At 39.1% G+C, this 18,842-nt stretch overlaps 2 protein-coding genes and 1 pseudogene across 2 annotated transcripts in view; all 3 read right to left on the minus strand.

The window, feature by feature from the left end:
- Positions 1 to 1,693: 1,693 nt before the first annotated feature.
- On the minus strand, positions 1,694 to 5,267 carry trim35-40 (tripartite motif containing 35-40). Its single transcript, XM_016456717.1, has 6 exons — positions 4,810 to 5,267; positions 4,315 to 4,410; positions 3,887 to 4,117; positions 3,279 to 3,301; positions 3,078 to 3,196; positions 1,694 to 2,468 (listed from the first exon to the last, which is right to left on the minus strand). Exons 1-6 carry the CDS (start codon positions 5,188 to 5,190, stop codon positions 1,921 to 1,923), a joined length of 1,398 nt encoding a protein of 465 aa, XP_016312203.1. The 5' UTR covers positions 5,191 to 5,267; the 3' UTR covers positions 1,694 to 1,920.
- A 1,182-nt stretch (positions 5,268 to 6,449) lies between these two features.
- Positions 6,450 to 8,845, minus strand: LOC107665676 (tripartite motif-containing protein 35-like; annotated as a pseudogene).
- A 3,303-nt stretch (positions 8,846 to 12,148) lies between these two features.
- LOC107665677 (cyclic nucleotide-gated cation channel beta-1-like) overlaps positions 12,149 to 18,842 on the minus strand; it is a 9,333-nt gene continuing 2,639 nt past the window's right edge. The window contains exons 4-17 of the mRNA XM_016456662.1: positions 17,529 to 18,342; positions 17,107 to 17,272; positions 16,472 to 16,513; positions 16,139 to 16,237; positions 15,793 to 15,947; positions 15,206 to 15,406; positions 13,869 to 14,077; positions 13,736 to 13,786; positions 13,519 to 13,605; positions 13,361 to 13,425; positions 13,140 to 13,262; positions 12,620 to 12,761; positions 12,372 to 12,531; positions 12,149 to 12,264 (exon numbers count right to left, since the gene is read on the minus strand). Coding sequence (XP_016312148.1) covers positions 12,149 to 12,264; positions 12,372 to 12,531; positions 12,620 to 12,761; positions 13,140 to 13,262; positions 13,361 to 13,425; positions 13,519 to 13,605; positions 13,736 to 13,786; positions 13,869 to 14,077; positions 15,206 to 15,406; positions 15,793 to 15,947; positions 16,139 to 16,237; positions 16,472 to 16,513; positions 17,107 to 17,272; positions 17,529 to 17,763 — 1,851 coding nt within the window. The 5' untranslated portion in view covers positions 17,764 to 18,342. The remainder of the gene's footprint in view (positions 12,265 to 12,371; positions 12,532 to 12,619; positions 12,762 to 13,139; positions 13,263 to 13,360; positions 13,426 to 13,518; positions 13,606 to 13,735; positions 13,787 to 13,868; positions 14,078 to 15,205; positions 15,407 to 15,792; positions 15,948 to 16,138; positions 16,238 to 16,471; positions 16,514 to 17,106; positions 17,273 to 17,528; positions 18,343 to 18,842) is intronic.

Genomic DNA, 18,842 nt, shown 5'->3' on the forward strand with positions numbered 1-18,842 from the left:
TAAATAAGTAAATAAAATTTTGTTTTTTTTTTTGCTCATGTATTTGTCATGTCGCTGGACACATCCACATTTTAACGCAACAGATACTGCTTCTTGTTCTTGTGTCGCCGTCGGCTCGCTGCGGGTCGCTGGCGGTGTGGACGCTGCTGAACGCTCGCTTTGGACATCAGTAGGGTCCTCACTGATTCAGTCACTGGCGGTATGTCAGCGACGGTCAGGAGCCTTAATGGCTTTTGCTGTTTGTCTTTACTTAGCCGCTTGTTTTTATAGCCACTGTTCCTTTGACGAAGTGGGCTTTGCTTGTCTGCTGTAACTGGTTCCTCGTCAGGGTTTCGAGGCACAGGTTTTACCCGCCGAGTCAGAACCTGTGGCAGAGGAACAGACTGTAGAAGCGGAGCTCGGGGTTTATCCGTCTTGACAGCAGATGTACGAACCAGCGGAGGCAGAGTCGGCACTGTAAATTTACTAACTTCTCTGCCTGGCCTTTCAGTTGTAATTAAAGATCTTGGCATAGTTGTCTGGTTAGTGTCGAGCAGACCAATGTTATGCTTGTTTCCAGTCACCAGGAGTTGTAGGTGTGTGGGTGTCTGGCCAGTGGGCTTCACAGACTCTCGATGCTCTGACAGAATCTGTACATAGTTACACTGCCGGGTGATTGATGGCAGAAACGGGCGAAAGCCAAGGGATGTTCCACAGCTATCTTGAAACATTTCTCTTCTCTGTGAAATTCTTTTTTCTGTTTTCTCATAGACTATATTCTCTTTGGAGCTTGTTCACACAAGTATACACTCTTTTCCCATTGCGGCGTCATAAAATGATTTGGAATGTAGAACGCTGATTGGCATTTGGGTTCACAATCAACAAATGATACATACATAAGTAACCAACTGTAGCCGATTTGACCATGTCTTGTTTGTTATATAAATCATATTTTTTCCTCTAATAATTTTTGTCATTACTTTTTGATTTGACATTAATTTATATTAAAGAGTTATTAACAGAGTTGAAAAAAAAATGGCAAACGTATTAAAAAATAAATCGAAGTGTTGGATTTCTTCCTCTCTGGCTTATTATTGATAAATCAAAGAAACTAACAATTGCTGTTATTGTATAATCAACAATCAGTCTTTTAAATTCAGTTTATTTAGGTTGTTTTGTAATTCATTCATCATATGATCAAATCAATCGGAGTTATGATCAATAAGCTGATTTATATGATTGACTATATGATGCACTATATGACTGACTATATGATTGTATGAAGTTCATTAACATGCATCACACACTCATTAATACAGTCTGAGCATTTATAACTCAAGCACTTCAGCTACTTGTAGTTATTTTAAAAGGTTTATAAAAGTTTGTTTCTGCACTTTGGTTCCACTGCATGTGGTGAAGTCTGTTCTCTCTGATGGTGTGATTGCAGGAAGTGTTTGGGAGGACAAAGCCAACCGAAAGACTCTTCAGCTGCAGCCCCAAAAATATTTTCTTTATAAATATAATATCTGTCATTTTAATTATGTATGAAGTACTAATTATGAATGAATTATTTCAAATACTAAAAATAGCACTATCCTGTCCCCAAGGAGGGTGTGATTCAAGTTTATACTAAAATAAAAAGGCTCACTACACTGAACTCAACCGAGTTTTATTCCACAAACAGGAGGAATGGCAAAGCATCTTCCTATGGGGTTTGGTAACAGGATTTCCCACAAAGATAAACAAGTTTAATTCAAAATAGTACTTAAAGCTATACCAATAACATGCATAATCCAAATTGTTTACTTAATTCTGAACACACCTTAAAGCCATTACAAACTTTAGTGACCTTGGAACTACAGCCATATCAATAGCAGTAACAAGCGGAAAAAAGTAAAACAATATCAAGAACACTGTATCTGAAAGGCAACATTATTCTCTTTATTTCTCTTCAGATTCAACAACAGGCAGAATACTAATAGGGTATGCGCACTCATTGTAGAAGAATGGAAAGACCTTCTCAGTGAAAATGTGTGTGAAGGTGTGATAGACCGTCTCTCCCAGAAGATCTGAGAACGACAGCCGTCCTGCACTCAAGTCCAGGTTCACCCTCACTACTGTGGGTTTCGCAAATCCATGTAGCGGGACGCGGGACTCCAGAGGATCCGTGACACTAAGTACCTCCCTGTCATGCCCGATACACCAGATTCCACTGGGCAAGCCGTTGGTTCCTTTTCTTTGGACAGACTCTACGGCGACACCTACCATCCAAGACGTGTTCTCCTCCACGTCAACGTCCCAGGTGTGCTTCCCAGTGGAATATCCCACATAGCCCAGCACACAGGGACAATCAGCAAATCTCTCTCTATTGAGAGGCAGCCATTCCTGCCTGTCTTCCTCCATAAGATCTTCGTGGTTTGATATAGTAGTCAGATTGGTGCACGTTGACAGTTGATGGCAAGCAGTGTTGAGGTCCAGCACCACAGGACCTATCGGAGATTTGCATAAAGATTAAAAATAATGATACAAAATGTTGTATTTGTGGATTAAATATAATAATCCGTTACATTTATATAGCGCTTTTCTGGGTACTCAAAGCGCTTTACATGAAAGGCGGGGAATCTCCTCAACCACCACCAGTGTGCAGCATCCACCTGGTAAAGCTCTCTCCAAGATCATTCTGTGTTGCCATTATACTTGATTTGTAAATACATGTCTATGATTTTGCAAAAAGGACTTTATCTTCTTGCCGGAATTTAATGTTGTTTTGTTACTTGCTACCGGGTGTCGTACTGAACCCTAGGTATTGGAATCGGTATCGGAAGCGAAAAAGGCGGACTGGAGCATCCCTAATCCGAAGGACGGTGCTTTTTACAGTATAGTGTCCCCGTCACTATACTGGGGCGATAGGACCCACACAGACTACAGGGTGAGCACCCCCTGCTGGCCTCACTAACACCTCTTCCAGCAGCAACCTAGTTTTCTCAGGAGGTCTCCCATCCAGGTACTGACCAGGCTCAGCCCTGCTTAGCTTCAGTGGGCAACCAGTCTTGGGCTACAGGGTGATATGGCTGCTAAATATATATGGACTGACTCACTGTAACTGAAACGGTTTCTCATTTTCTTCCAAACATTGAGCTTGAAGTTGCCCAAATACTTTGCAGAGTGAAGGAGGTCTCCTGAAGTGATCTCTGGAGCCTGGAATTTGCACTGGGCTCTGAAAAAACATTCAACAGTAAGCACTGACGCTTTAAATCTTCATAAACAGGTGGCAGGAGGAAAGAAAAAAGCTTGCTTACCTCTTAAGTGTTTCTTTGAAGTTCTAACATGCAGGAGATAAGAGTTAATGAAAACGTCAAACCATTTTTTAAATGTGCGAATACATTAATTGTAGAAAACAGTTAACATGTTAAAATTATTAGTAATTAAACTGTGAAAAAATACCATAGTTAAGTTAAAATACCAAGTTAACATAGCCCTGCAGGTGCTATTAATACCTCATTTGATGATGCTGTTAAAAATATTTAAAAAAAAAAACTGCATGTGGTGAATAGTTTTCACAAAGAATGACGATTTTTCAAATGATTTATAGGATGAATCAGGATCATGAATAAAATAATGTCTTCAGAATAATTCACACATATGAAAATCAGCTAAGATTAAGGGATAATACAAGACTTCTTCACCTTACAAATGATTGTCAAAAGCAAAAAAATGCCATGAAATAAATATTTTGTGAGAAAGTGTAACATGCTAGAGCAAAACAGGCACTATTTTTGGAATCAGCACCCCAAAATGAATAAGAAACAAGTATTAGATGCAGAGCAGGGAGGTTTGACATGTATTTTTACTGTACATCTGTACTACCTGGAGGGGGAAGAAGTTGACAGAAGAATAAATGGCTAACCTGAATTATTCTTATGTCTCCATTCCCAAGTTCCTTTTCTAAATGTCCAATAGTGTTCGAGAGGGAGATGATGTCCTCATTTATCTTCAGCATCTTCTCTTGGATGCGGTCTGCTTTCTGCTCTGTTTCCTGATTTAGTTCTTCAAGCATGGCCTGTTCTTCTTCCTTTAGAAACTGATGGAGAGATTCAAAATGATCCTTGCTTGTGTTCTCTATAAATGTGGCCTGATTCTGAAAGGATTCAAAGAAAAAAAAAACATTAAATGATGTCTATACATTACACGGACTTTAAAGGAGCATGGTGTAGGCTACATTATAATTACAGACGTTTTACAGATTTAAACATTATTTTATGAGAATCATTTACCAGATGAATTTACATAGCAAAACTTTACAGTAAAATTTGGAAAACAAACGCTTACTCCTACCATTATGTGGTCAACCATGCAATCACTGTGAATTCCGGCATCTTGCATCATCTTCCTTTTTCTTGTCAGAAGATCAAGTTGAGAACGGAGAACTCCCTAAAATTAAGAAATTTTGAAGGAGTCTTATGGGGAGAAAAAATCAAGTCATTATCTGCGGAGATAATGCTTATTATGTTTAACATTTCTGGAGAATCTCTGTAAATTTGTAATACGTATATTTTGATAAATCAACGAATCGGTTGAGTGATTCACTCACAACGCAGAAGATCTACACCGACTGGCATAACCTGCAGCTATACGTGAACGGATTCAAAAGAATCGATTCACTGGTATGATTCAAACTCGGCACAACTACGCCCCCATTTTACCTGAATAAACTGAATAAACTAAACAAAAGAAAAGCAGTCCCTGTGTTCAAGTCTATCGTTACCACATTAGTTACAATAAATATCTTTCCAATATATTCATATATTCTACACCATATAATAGGCCTACCTTAAGTTCCTCAGCGACCTCTTGAATAGGACGATATGTGTGATTTCTGTGCTCTTCAGATTGTCTACAAATCTCACAGAGTAACTGCTCATCATCACAACACACCAGAGTCCGTTTCTCCTGGTGAACTTCACACAGCTCATCTAAATGCCTCCTGTGATCCAGGAACACCTGGCATAAGTTTTTCAAAGCCAAGTTAAGAGGAGGATTGTTCGCAGCAGACATTTCTCTGCACACTGGACACACTCTTTCACCCTTGACCCTCCAGTACTGCTCAACACAGGCTCTGCAGCCACTGTGGCCGCAGGGAAGAATCACAGGGTCGTCGAAAATGTGTAAACAAACAGGGCACGATAAATGTTGGTCAGAAAACGACCCCATTTCGCCACCTTGACCACCACTACAGAATTCAGCGAGCTCAGTCACCCTCACCCGTCTCCGGTGCTGGATGTTGATTGGTTAATCAGCCTTTAGTAAAACGACGTGAATCACCTGTTAACTGTATCACTGCGCAAGAGATAGCGACGCGCTGAGGATACTATGGAAGGGACTATATCTTTCTGCGGAATGAATTAATGTAACACTATACATGCAGTGTCATGTTTTGCTCAAAATCTTGCTGAAAACCTGTTCTACACAATCCTCTACATGCTTTCTGCATTCTGATTCATAGTTTTTTTCTGTTACTTTTACCTTACATTTTACATCAAATTGCATTTTTTTCGCTCAGTTGGGCCTCTGAATGAAAATGAGGATTTTTTTGTCCAGCCATATTCTTATATTATATGCGCCATAAAAAGCTAATGTATAAAATATGATACTACACGTAAGCAAAATATTAAAAATATATATCAATACAATTAGTACGGCCCTGCTTCTAGGGCATTTGATGGGTTTTTATAGAGTAGAAACCTTCAACTGATTTAAAGGGGTCATATGATGCGATTTAAATTTTTCCTTTCTCTTTGGAGTGATACAAGCTCTTGGTGCATAAAGAAGATGCGGAGTCCAGCCCGGGGTCGTCACATGTGGTTGCTGCAAGCCCGGCCGCCGCCGCTCACTCAAGCCAGAAGCTGCTCACTCAAGGCCTCCGGCCTCTGCTCACTCTAGCCCGCCGTGTGTGACGCTGTAGCAACATCATATGCCCCCTTTAATTAAAAGACTTTTTCTTTCAGGTAGCTAAACCTGTTGGATTGAGACATGTTTATGACTTATGATTCTTAAAAATAAACATATCATTATATTAACTATTTAAACATTAAAACATTTCAAATTAAATGCATCTTTACTGATGGCAATTGAACACAAAACAAGTACCAAGACATAACTTTCTCCACTCATTTATAATGCAATGCTTTATTTTGGTAATGAAAGCATAAATGAACTTTTGCTTAAATTAACTTTTTGATTAACCTTAAATATTCAGCAAAAGTCATTACAAACAAACAGCCCATATAAATGACTATAACACCAATGTCATTTTTTTCAAGCTTACTACATTTTAATACTTACTAAACCACCATAATAACCTCAAGAACACACAGCAAAAGCAGAAATATTAAGGCTGTCTTTTCCGTCAAACACAAGACACCATAGCAATGAAATGTTCGTAAAAACTAAGTTTAGTAAATGTAATGCGGTACTTCAACTCAAATTTAAATCTGCCTTGGAGAAGCAAAAGACAAAACTAAATCACTGAATCGGTTCAAATGCAAAGGCACTTTAGATTTCTTTATTGAACGATTTAGGCAGAATAGTGAGAGGAAAATGGCACTTAGTATAAAGAATGGAAAGACCTTCTCAGTGAAAATGTGTGTGAAGGTGTGATAGACCGTCTCTCCCAGAAGATCTGAGAACGACAGCCGTCCTGCACTCAAGTCCAGGTTCACCCTCACTACTGTGGGTTTCGCAAATCCATGTAGCGGGACGCGGGACTCCAGAGGATCCGTGACACTAAGTACCTCCCTGTCATGCCCGATACACCAGATTCCACTGGGCAAGCCATTGGTTCCTTTTCTTTGGACAGACTCTATGGCGACACCTACCATCCAGGACGTGTTCTCCTCCACGTCAACGTCCCAGGTGTGCTTCCCAGTGGAATATCCCACATAGCCCAGCACACAGGGACAATCAGCAAATCTCTCAATGTTATTGTTACTCTGCTCATTAATCACCTCAGATTTATTGGGATTCCACACACTTGTCGGATCAACAGATAATGTGAGGTGAAAGTTGGCTGTGTTAGGGTCCAGAACCACACGAGCTAAGAGAAAGAGTGTTTAAGAGCAGAAATGAAACACTGAAAGAAAGGCTGTATTTTGTGTATTTACAAGAGTTTGAATTATAGATTGCCTCACTGTAACTGATAGATCGTCTGATTTTCTGCCAAACATTGTGATTAAAGTTGCCCACATACTTTGCAATGTCAATGAGATCTCCTGGAGCCATCTCTGGTTCCTCAGGTTTGCACTGGGCTCTGGAAAAAAAAATATTAAGCAGTGAGAACTTATGCTTGATTTCAAAACTTTGTCATAGTTGGAGAAGAAACCCTGCTTACCTCACAAATGTGTCCTTGAATTTCTATTGAAAATGTAGGAAATAGGAACGGTTTAATTTTAGCAATTTTTGAATTCACTTTAATAAAACATAAGACAAAACAAAGAGCTAACCTGAATTATTCTGATGTCCCCACTATTTAACTCCTTTTCCAAGTCTTTAATAGTAGTTGTGAGCATCTGAATTTCTTCACTGATCATCTAATTTTTAATTTTCAGACTTTCCAGTTTCTCCTTCTTTTCCAGTTTTAGTTCATTAAACATTGCCTTTTCTTCGTCATCCAAAAGCTGGTGAATATCCTTAAACCCAGCCTTGATTCGATTTTCCAAATCTGCTGCATCATACTGAAAGGATTCACATTAAAAACACCAATACATGTTAATGCTTACTCTATACTATTGTAACAATTATAACATGCTAAGTTGACTATATTAAAGGTGCACCGACACATTTTTAATTTTAATTATTTTTCAATTGTTTGAAATTGTGCAATCTCATCCGTACATTTTCTTATGATCAGCTTACGCCACAGTGATGGTTATGTTTAGGGGTGGGGTTGGGGGTTCATGCTTACATTTTAAAAACGAAAATTCGTGATTTTTTTTAAATTATATTTCAACATTAAAGTAATTTGTATAGTAACCTAAACATGTTTGGATTTAAAAGTTTTGTGACTATGTAATAAGTTACTTGGTGCACCTTTTAGCATTTGTAAATAATTTGTAAAACTTCTTACATTCATCTTAAGTGCCAATAAATCACACTCAAAATCAGCTTGCTGCATGAGCTCCATGTTCTCCTTCAAGAGATCAATTTCTGACCGCAGAACTCCCTAAAAGTAAAACATTTGAATTGCTTATTAGAACATTAAATATTCAAAAGTTGACCTAACATCATTAAAATGTTATACATCTTCAAGATACCTTATGTTCCTCCACGACCTCTTGAACTGGACGGTATGTGTGATTTCTGTGCTCTTCAGATTGTCCACAAATCTCACACACTAACTGCTCATCAACACAACACATCAGAGTCCGTTTCTCCTGGTGAACTTCACACAGCTCCTCTAAATGCCGTTTGTGATGCAGGAATGCTTGACATAAGTTTCCAAGAGCCAAGTTAAGGGAAGGCGTGTTAGCAGATATTTGTCTGCACATTGGACACTGTCTTGAGTCACTGACACTCCAGTACTGCTCAACACAGTCTCTGCAGAAACTGTGGCCGCACAGAAGCGCCACAGGACGATCGAAAACATCGTGACAAACAGCACACAAAAAGTCTGCATCGCAAAAAGGACGTTTTGACGCCATTTCTTGCACCCCTAACTCAGTTCACTCCAATGCCTCGTCACATACTCACGAAATCATCCACAATTTCTGCGTGCCTCTTTCGACATTTTGACGTACGAAGCGCGTGATGATGAATGCTGTGATGAATGAACAGCGGATCCGAGTCGAATGTTTTCAATGAGTCGATTTAACCTGTTCACAGAACCCGTCTGATTGATTCATTTACGAATTGGACTAAATCGGTTCAAAAAGTAGGAGGGTGCTGAGCCTGTGGTTGTTCTATATGCAAGCATCAATGTCTTGAAGTTGATGCGAGCCGCAACCGGTAGCCAGTGCAGGGAGATAAAGAGAGGTGTAACATGGGCCCTTTTGTGCTCGTTGAAGACCAGTTGTACTGCTGCATTCTGAATAATTTGTAGAGGTTTGATTGTGCATGATGGAAGTCCAGCCTAGAAATGACAAGGGCCTGGACAAGAAGTTGTGCAGCGTGCTCCGTTAGAAAGGGCCTGATTTTCTGATGTTGTGCAATGCAAACCTGCAAGATAGAGCAGTTTTTGCAATAGAAAGGGCCTGATCTTTCTGATGTTGTGCAATGCAAACCTGCAAGATCGAGCAGTTTTTGCAATGTGGTCTTTGAAAGTCAGCTGGTAATCAAAGATTACACCAAGATTTCTGACCGAACTTAATGGGGTAATTGCACTGACTGGATGGTGAAGTCATGCTGTCGAGTTGAAGTGGCAGGGAAAACAAGGAGCTCAGTCTTTGCCAGATTGAGCTGTAGGTGATGTTCTTTCATCCATGCCGAGATGTCCGCCAGGCAGCCTGAGATCCGTGCAGCTACCGTTGGATCATCTGGTTGAAATGAAAGATATAGCTGTGTGTCATCAGCATATGGTAGGAGAAACCATGTGCCTGTATGATGGGACCCAGTGATGTAGTGTATATGGAGAAGAGGAGGGGTCCAAGAACTGATCCCTGAGGAACCCCAGTGACAGTTGATGTGCTTTGGATACCTCCCCTCCCCAGGCCACCCTGAAAGACCTACCAGTGATAGGATTCAAACCAGCGAAGTGGAATCCCTGTGATGCCTAGAGCCAGGGACGAGAGGGTGGACAGGAGGATCTGATGATTATGATGACTATATCTGGTGTTCAGTCGGTTCTTTGAAACTTTTCTAGTCTCGAGATTATTGGAGACATGGAGACTAAATGTGCATTCTGTAACTTAAAACAATAATCCATAAAACATATATAAAAACGCGGCTAATTACTTAAGATATATTTTTATTGTATAAGAGTTTGTAACTAAATTTGATGATTTTTAATTTTATTGTTTTGATGCTACTATTATTGTAACAATAGTACACTGTGTATATCCTGTGTATGTATATTTCTGTGTAAGAATTCTTGCTCTGCAATAAAAAAGGGAGAAAGGAGAAAAAATGGAGAATTGTTTTTTGAAAGAATAGAAAAGCGTTGTACAGTGGAGCATCAAAGAAAAATATACAAATAGTCATACAATCATTTACTTTAATTCTGACACAATTTCAAATCACTCAACACTGACCTAGAGATTATTATTTACAGTTATTTGAATTATTTACAATTGAGTCACTCAGGCCATAAAACATTTTAGCTGCTCAGAATGTACTAAACACATACTAAACATTCTGCAACAGCAATATAATACAAATAAAGAGTATCAGCAATCAACAACATTTACACAAGTAAATAATACTCATAAATAAAGCCTGTACATAATGTCTAGCTGCTAGCTCAAAAGTATATATTCCATTTAACGTGTTATTGTCCAACAGGCATAACTAACTTTCCAGTGTTTGACGCACACTTATATAACAAGGAAGCTATAAAAACAAGAAAACGTAATTAAAAACAAGTCTTCAGAGACAGTTTATATAAAAAAGGCGATTTTCATTTTTTAAACCTTCTGCCCCCATCTGTTCTTACTTCTGAAAAGCTGTTAACTATTTGATTTTAGTTAATGGCAGCAAAAACTTTTCCTCCTACATCTGGATATCATGAACAGAGGAATAAAAAACTTTGACACTATTATCTTCAGCAGACAGATGTTGCACAGAGAAACTAACCGACCTGAAAGTATAACAATAATTCCAAAAGATGCAGTTTATACATTCAGAGAAAATGTTACAAATTAATGTGCATTTCATATTAATGTAACATCTTTAGTTTAGACCTAGAGTGTTTCAAACAGGCCACACAGCTGAAAAGTATTGCGTTTTTAAGTGAACTGTTGGGACACTGGGATATACTTTGAAAAACTGGGACGAAATGCTACATAATGCTAAAATATATATGAGCTCATATAGCAATGAGCACTGAGGGTGTGTACAGTGCTTAACAGTGTTCAATGTTTATTAAGGCACTTGGATAGCAGAAGCAAACAAGATTTCAGGTCTGTTTTAATGCAATAGCTCTTCATTAGGGATGTTAACAGGTGTAAGCACATACATCATGTTATTTATCAAGAGTGAAATAATCTTATTAGTTGACTTTCTATAATTCACTACAGTAACTGACATCTGACCAAAGCTAAAAGCATCCAGACATCCTGGGTAGACCTCATGGGTTATGCTAGTATGATATGCTTATTGATGTATGAGAAGTTATATTCTGCTTATTACTGTATATCATTAATTTAGATTCTGAATGAGAAAACGAAATGAGAATTCCTGAGTTCACTGACTGTACCTGACCACATGACCCGTTTCAGAAGCAAAACACTGAGCACAACAGTGTCCTGCAAATTATTTTGATGGTCTCAGCTGTCTGGGTTATTTTGTAGCTGCATTATTTGCCACTGGATTACTTCTTTTCTATTTAGTTTCCTCCTCTGCTGGGCCCTCTTCAGCAAATGCATTCCTGTCTCCAGCGCCGGTGGGGGTCGTGGGGATTTGCATTGAACTGTCTGATATCTGAGACAGAGTGTCTGCGTCTTGATCTGAGTGCGCTTCATGGACTGGAGAGTTGGGCACCGCAGAGGAAGAAATGGAGTGCTACATAAGAAAGAAATGAAAGAAATATATTTGATAAATACTTATTATATATTACAAATATTTTTTTACAACTAATATATATATATATATATATATATATATATATATATATATATAAAATGATCTTGTTATATATATTTTTCCTATAAATTATTATATCATTATAATTTAATATATATATTAAATTTAAATCAATTTTGTTGGGTCAAATTCAGGGTATGTACCTGCAAGGAGACACTCGATCTGTTGCTCCTGTCCTTAATTTTGGACCATGTTCCTTTCATTCCTGTTTTCTCTGTCATCTCCAGTGCAGCTTTTAACAGTTTGGGCGTCTCGGCGCGAGGTTTAAATTCAATTTATATTCAATTATATATGTATATATGTTTATGTAATTTATATATTATTTATTTAAATATATTTGTTAGAATTTTACTGTATTTATTAGAATTTATGCAGATTTTTAAGTTTTAGCACTTGCCTGGAAGAGTGGCACTTTACTTATAATGTTGTAGCTGACGTCCACTGCTATATCCAGCCTCATCTTGTCGGGTAGTTGATCTAATAGCTCTTGTTCATCTGCATGAAACCACAAAATGTCAATTTTTATCTAAAGTAATCAACTGACCATTATGGATAAATGCCTGTAATGTATTTTGGCGTTGATGTCTGTCTTATGGTCTTACCCAGCATTCCTTGGGACTGCCACGTGTAGCTGTACCAGGTTTTCACTCTGTTCTGCACATCTTTAGGGATGCGGTAGGAGGCCATGTACTTCACTGTGTTATCCACACAGGCACGATAGTTTGTCTGAGCCGCAGTCGCTGCACCAACAACGTCTCTCATCTGACACAACGCAAGCCTCAATCAATGATATTAAACACTATTGAAAACCAATCAGTTGATGCCTTTCACACAATGATAATGGCCTTACCTGACCAATCATGATGGAGAACACAAACACTCCAATAAAGTAATTGATGAGCTGAAACACAATCTCAAAAAGTGTTGTGGGTTCTGGCAGACCACCAATGGTCAGCAAAGTCTTCACAGCGAAGTAGTAGCAGCGAAAATAACTGAAACAGTCACAAAGTGAATATAAACAAATTAGTTATATTTTAAAATATAAACTTTGAAAATATTACGTTTAAAGATAAAATTTAAAGGGGTTATAGGATAATTTTTTTTTATTTGTTTTAAAAAATCACCATGATTTGTAAACATGAGTAAATTAACATATGCCTGCCCACATTTACATATTAATGACTATGCAGCAGTTTGGCCTACTATAATGAACAACCTTATGTTGGTGCATCAATTTCAGCCAATCATAACAGGTCATTTACATACATAATTCTTAAAGGTACAGGAGCAAAACATGTAAAACTATTTTTGGTGCAAAAAAAACTGGATTGGATGTAAACGAAAGCTAATAACAGAACTGATTAACTTACCTATTGCCTGTCCCATCATAGGTCCATTCTGAGAAACCCAGACCTTCATATGAAGAGCCCCAGTAGTACAGACATGCATTGCAGTGGACGGCATACAGCAAGTAGGTGGTGGTTCGAATAACTCTGATAAATGAAATGAGAGATATGAACGGGCATAAACACTCCAAATAAAATGTTGCACAAATTCTCAATAGAAAGGTTTATAGAAGCTAACAGCTAACCTGTAAACGTAAGCGTTGGTCAGTATAGCTTCCAGACGCTTGTTGAACTCAAAGAAAGACATGAACTGCACAAAGGAAGGACACATTAAAGAATTAGCTAAGTTCATCATGGACTGATCTTTCTAAAGTCCAGTTAGACGGTCAGAGTAGCAGCTTGCCTTCAGGATCCTGGGTAAGCGAAGAAGTGGATTAATCCCTGTTTTGAAGTAGAGGAGTTCCAGAGGAAGTAGACTGACCACATCCAGCTGCAACACAGGAAATGACATCCTCAGACTACAGAATGTGTCCAGTACCTCAGAGCATCAAATTTAATCAGTCTGAAAAAGTCCAAATTTGTATTTAATGAAACGATAAACAGCGTAAATGTCTCACTACCTTGAATCGTACAGCTTTGATGTAATTATTTCTCATCTCTTTCTTGCCGGTCTGAAAACAAATATTTTTCAAAACAGGGTGAAAAAAACATTAATTTTACTCCAATATTTTGCTTGTCTTTGTCTATATTTACCACAAGGTCTCCATGACGCACAAACTGCAGTCTGGGTTGAAAGGCCAGGATGTCCAGTATGTAAACGGCATCACATAAGTAGTCAATCAACAGCCAAACATGGATGTTATCTGGTGTTTGATATGGAAATGCCCAACGCACAGGAATCATCCATGCGTTCCAGTTAAATGCCAAAGACACGCAAAACAGCCAAAGTACGTAGATCAGATCTACAGAGAATACAGAGCAATGGAAGATTACTCAAATGGTTTATGGAAAACAAATATTGTGGTTCACCAAAATATTTATTTAAAACCAAACAAATTGTAGGAGTTGCAATGTTTAATTTTTTATTTATTTACATTAAACTTGAATGATTTAAATGAATTAACAAATATAAATTAAATTAAATCACCAATGTGCACCAAATCTATCCCCTTATACAAAAGCACAAGTTTTTCTTTTAATTTATCATTTATAAACCTGATGCTTAGTTACCAAAGGCTTAAAGGGGTCATATGATGCGATTTAAATTTTTCCTTTCTCTTTGGAGTGTTACAAGCTCTTGGTGCATAAAGAAGATCTGTAAAGTTGCAAACACTAAAGTCTCAAAACCAAAGAGATATTCTTTATAAAAGTTAAGAGTTAACCACGCCTACCTAAAACGGCTCGTTCTAACACGCCCCCACATACCTACGTCACGATCTGAGAAGATTTGCATAACGCCGCCCAAATGTTCACGCAAAGAAAGAAGGCGTAACTTTGATTCTCACTGTAGTTTTGTTGACGCTGCAGCCATGTCCTGAAGACGCTGTGTGCTTCGTTGTGAAAGCGAAACTACTTTGTTTGGTCTTCCAAAAGAGGACGATATCTGCTTCGTCATGCCTAGAGCTGATCCGTGCTGGTCGCTGAGGGAATACATCAACTTTCACCGTGGACAAAGCGGAGTCCAGCCCGCCTCAGCTCACTCTATCCCGGCCTCAGCGCACGCTAAGCCGGGGTTTCAGACCGACGAGCTTTGTAAAAATCAAAAAGGCGGGGCATAGAGGAGAAACAATAATGTACAGTATGTGGAAAATAATGTGTTTTTTGAACTTTAAACCGCATAACCACATTTCATTACACCAAATACACAAAATAATGTTCTTTTTAGCAGCATCATATGACCCCTTTAAGTTTAAAAATGAGAGCGGAATGTGAAGCGTAGGAGGAAAAGGGTGTGAGAACAGAACAAAAAAATGATCGGATCGGATTTATGATCGGATTTATGGAATGCCAAGACAGCTAAAATTAGACAGTTGTAGTCTTCAGGATTACAAAGAGAAGAGAGGAGTGCAGGAGACGGGAGGAGCGCTTACTGGTGAATGGGTCGATGCTGGATGGAAAACCGTACTGCAGAAGCCGACCAATCTTGGACTGAGGTTTCACTTTACAGCACAGGACCTTTGTTTTCTTCTCTTCTTTCTCAGCAGGGGCCTCGGGTACCTCCTGTTCTGTTTTCTGATCTGCTGGAGGTTCAGGAGGAGGAGGAGGAGGAGCTGGAGCTTGCTCAGCTGGGGCTGTTCATAAAAGACCATATTATTTGGTACATACACTTTGAAACTGTAATAGCCCTCAAAAGTATGTGTACACTTAAGTCACACATAAAATGTATGAATTTCAACTTGAATAACAACTTAAGTGGCATGTGCAAAGAAATGATACAGCATTTCTCAACCTTTTTTTTTTTTAAACAACTAGCCCCAACTTTAATTAGGAACTAAGTTCATTAAATAATGTTTGACAACCAGCGTCCAAATACTTTTTGTCTTGATTAAGCACATTATATGTATTGTTTTGTCAACAAACTCATTTATAAGAAACAATTTGCTAGAATTTTTGCTAGCATCTCCTTACATTATTTATAATAAATGCCACTTGGTGTGATATTTTGGGTTTAACTCACAGGCAGGTGGTGTTTCATCATCCGAGTTATCTGGATCAATCAGCTTCTCTTTGACTCGCTCTGTTCTCTCTTTGAACAGCTTGACCAGCTCTTGTAACCTCTCATTTACTACAGTACTAGTTTGGCTGGCTGAAGAGGCTGGCCGTTGATTTAGCCTGAAGAAAGTCACCAAAACAATCCCATATTTATATATATATATTGTTCTTGGGTTTCCCAAAGCACACTAAAGAACATCAACATAATTTGCAACTGGCCTATATATGTAATGTGTTTTGTGCCACATTTCCAGCAACATTTTCATGCATTCATGTTAATTTCACATTTTAAAAGAGTATGTATTTGTTACCCGTCATCTGCACTTGAGATGCTACTCTGGCTTGGCCAGGCCCGGACTGCAGTTTCTAACTCCTCTTCTTCCTCATCATCTTGTGAGTAAAGTCTCTTGCTGTAAGAAGACAACAAGGGTATGTTATGATGGGGCTCTACAGGACTAATCACAAAAATAAGACAAGTTACAATAAATGCATTGAAAAATGAAATGAAAAAAACAACAACTCTGATATGGTATGTAAGGTAATGGGAAAGTCTTCACATACTTAATAATAGGCACACAGATGCAGAAAATGAAGAGGAGAATATGGAGTGGATTGTTCTGAGAGACTTATTTAAAACATCTTACATCTTGGTCCAAATTGTCTGTGGTTTTCGGTCTCTGCATGCACTGTTTGCATCCAGTGACGTGTATATATGTGCGTAAGTGATTGTGTGTGCACAGACAACAGAACAGAAAAGAAACAAAACATAAAATGTATATCAATATTTGTGTATTTTTCACAGTTGAACTTGTTAATTCAATGTATATTTGTAAACCCTGGATTAACATTATGATTTGCATATTTATGAGGGCAATAACACTGATTGGATGTGAACAGCACACATGGCTTTAAGAGTTTCCCTCAGACAGTGGGAAAGTGGAAGTTTCTGTAAAACATGAAGTGTAGTTTGGGCTTTATGTTATCACAGGACAAGTGCAGTGCAAATGTCCTTTATATTTACTCTTTGGTCACCTATACCATTGTCTGCAATCCAACCATTTCGATAAGAATCCATGTAATCTGGAATTTCGCATGAGGGTTCAAGTTGTTCACATGAATTCACCGCATTACTTCTTGATTTGAAAGTGACTTCTGTGTGAGCAGTGCCTTATACATTGCTACATTGACAAAAAAACAATAGATCTTTTTGGCTGTGAAATATTGCTAATGTAACCACACTTTTCTACATCCATTGATTAATCAAACAAGGCAGATTTACCTGGTCCGATTGGCTTTACGGGCACCAGGGACAGTGAGGGTTTTGAGGTTAGGGTCCTGTGGGTTTATTATTGGTGGTATGGGGCGAGATCGTCTTCCTCCTTTCCCTCGGTCGGAGTCGACATCTTCGACATTCACGGCCGGGTGCACACTCAGTCTGGAGCTCACTGGAGATTAGACGATACTCGATAAAGTAACACACAAGAAACCTTGACACGGACACCTTCAGTAGCACCCTCTTCAAGATTTACCTTGAGGTAAAATGGACCTTAGGGAATGAGGTCAATGGTTGGAACATAAAGAGGTCACTTTGGTCACTACAGGCACCCACAACCTAACTTTTTCTAAGTCACATTTGGCAGCAAGGCATAAGAAAAGCATAGCACAGACTAGTCTAACAAAAAAGGCGACAGTGTGGATCACCTGAGGGTCTAGCAGAGGTCGGGTCGTCCTCAATGTGAAAGGCAGGGTTGGAGACGCCTGACAACTGCCTGGAAGGGGTGATGGGTGGCAGACGGGGGTAAGAGGGCACATTGGGTAAGTCTAGGACGGAGCTTGGGGAAGAGGGTGAAGGGGTAGGGGGGGACTGGAGCGGGGACTGGCGGACGAGATGGTCCAACTCCAGATCCCTACTCTTCTGCGGTTGCTCCTTGGGCATCTTGTTCCGGCTTAAGTTTGTTGAGACGGCTCTGAATGTTAGAGTAGCACTGCTGGGCACACTGTGGAATGCTGGATATCTTCTGTGGAATGCTGGTTATCTTTTGTGGAATGCTGGATATTTTTTGTGGAATGCTGGAGAGTTGTTGCGGAATGTTGGAGACCTGTTGCGGAAGGATGGAAAACCATGGAATGCTGGTCAGCCTTTGTGGAAAGTTGGATACCTTTTGCGGGAGGTTTGAAATTTGTTGCGGAATTTTGGACAGCTGTTGTGGGAGGCGGGATAACTGCACGGGGAAGCTGGGAAAATGAGGAGCACTAAAAAGCATCTGGTTTGGGAACTGTGGGGTGATATTGGAGAGTCGCTGGGAAATTTGTTGTGGTAGCTGTGCCAGTTGAGGAGGGAGTGACGGCAGCTGTTGGGTGATTTGAGAGAGAGCAGGGGGCAGATTGGGCATGGAAGGCACTTTGGGCAAAGTGACGTCAATGTCTTTCAGGAACTGGTTGAAGTTGTCAAGGGCCTGTGACGCATATGGTACACGCATGAAACACCTCTTCAGCACATCACATCTGGAAGGGACTGTGGGGACAGCAACACATAGTCAAATATATTGTATATTGCATGAAATGTGTACAATATTTGATGCTCTGTCATATAGAACATACTGGTGGCCCAGTAGTGCACAACACAACGAAAATGCCACAACACAATGCATAGGACTAATTTCATTGTGTTGTGCTAATTCCGTTGTGTTGCATCTTGTTTCCATTGTGTTGTGCTAATTTCGTTGTGTTGAGGCTTGTTTCCATTGTGTTGTGCTTTTGCAATAATAGCTGAAAATTAAAAGTACTATAATTACAATTATACAGGATACTTCAAGACAGCAATTAATTCATAAACACTTGTGCTGGAAAACAAACTGGTTTACATAACACTTTCTGGTTGTCAAAGGTTAGCACAACATATCCATAGTTAATGTGAACTACAATGCAATGGCAATAATAAATAAAGGTTTGTCTTAAAGGGGTCATATGATGCGATTTAAATTTTTCCTTTCTCTTTGGAGTGTTACAAGCTCT

Source organism: Sinocyclocheilus anshuiensis, unplaced genomic scaffold (assembly GCF_001515605.1).
Source record: "Sinocyclocheilus anshuiensis isolate Anshui unplaced genomic scaffold, SAMN03320099.WGS_v1.1 scaffold840, whole genome shotgun sequence".
NCBI classification, from domain to species: domain Eukaryota; kingdom Metazoa; phylum Chordata; class Actinopteri; order Cypriniformes; family Cyprinidae; genus Sinocyclocheilus; species Sinocyclocheilus anshuiensis.

What these genes read in the sequence shown, in the direction of transcription:
- trim35-40 (XM_016456717.1), bottom strand. Translation starts at nt 5,190, where the DNA reads ATGGGGTCGTTTTCTGACCAACATTTATCGTGCCCTGTTTGTTTACAC. An exon ending in GAGACATAAGAATAATTCAG is followed by an intron (nt 3,302 to 3,886) that starts GTTAGCCATTTA and finishes CCTGCATGTTAG; the next exon opens with AACTTCAAAGAAACACTTAA. An exon ending in GAGAAACCGTTTCAGTTACA is followed by an intron (nt 2,469 to 3,077) that starts GTGAGTCAGTCC and finishes AATCTCCGATAG; the next exon opens with GTCCTGTGGTGCTGGACCTC.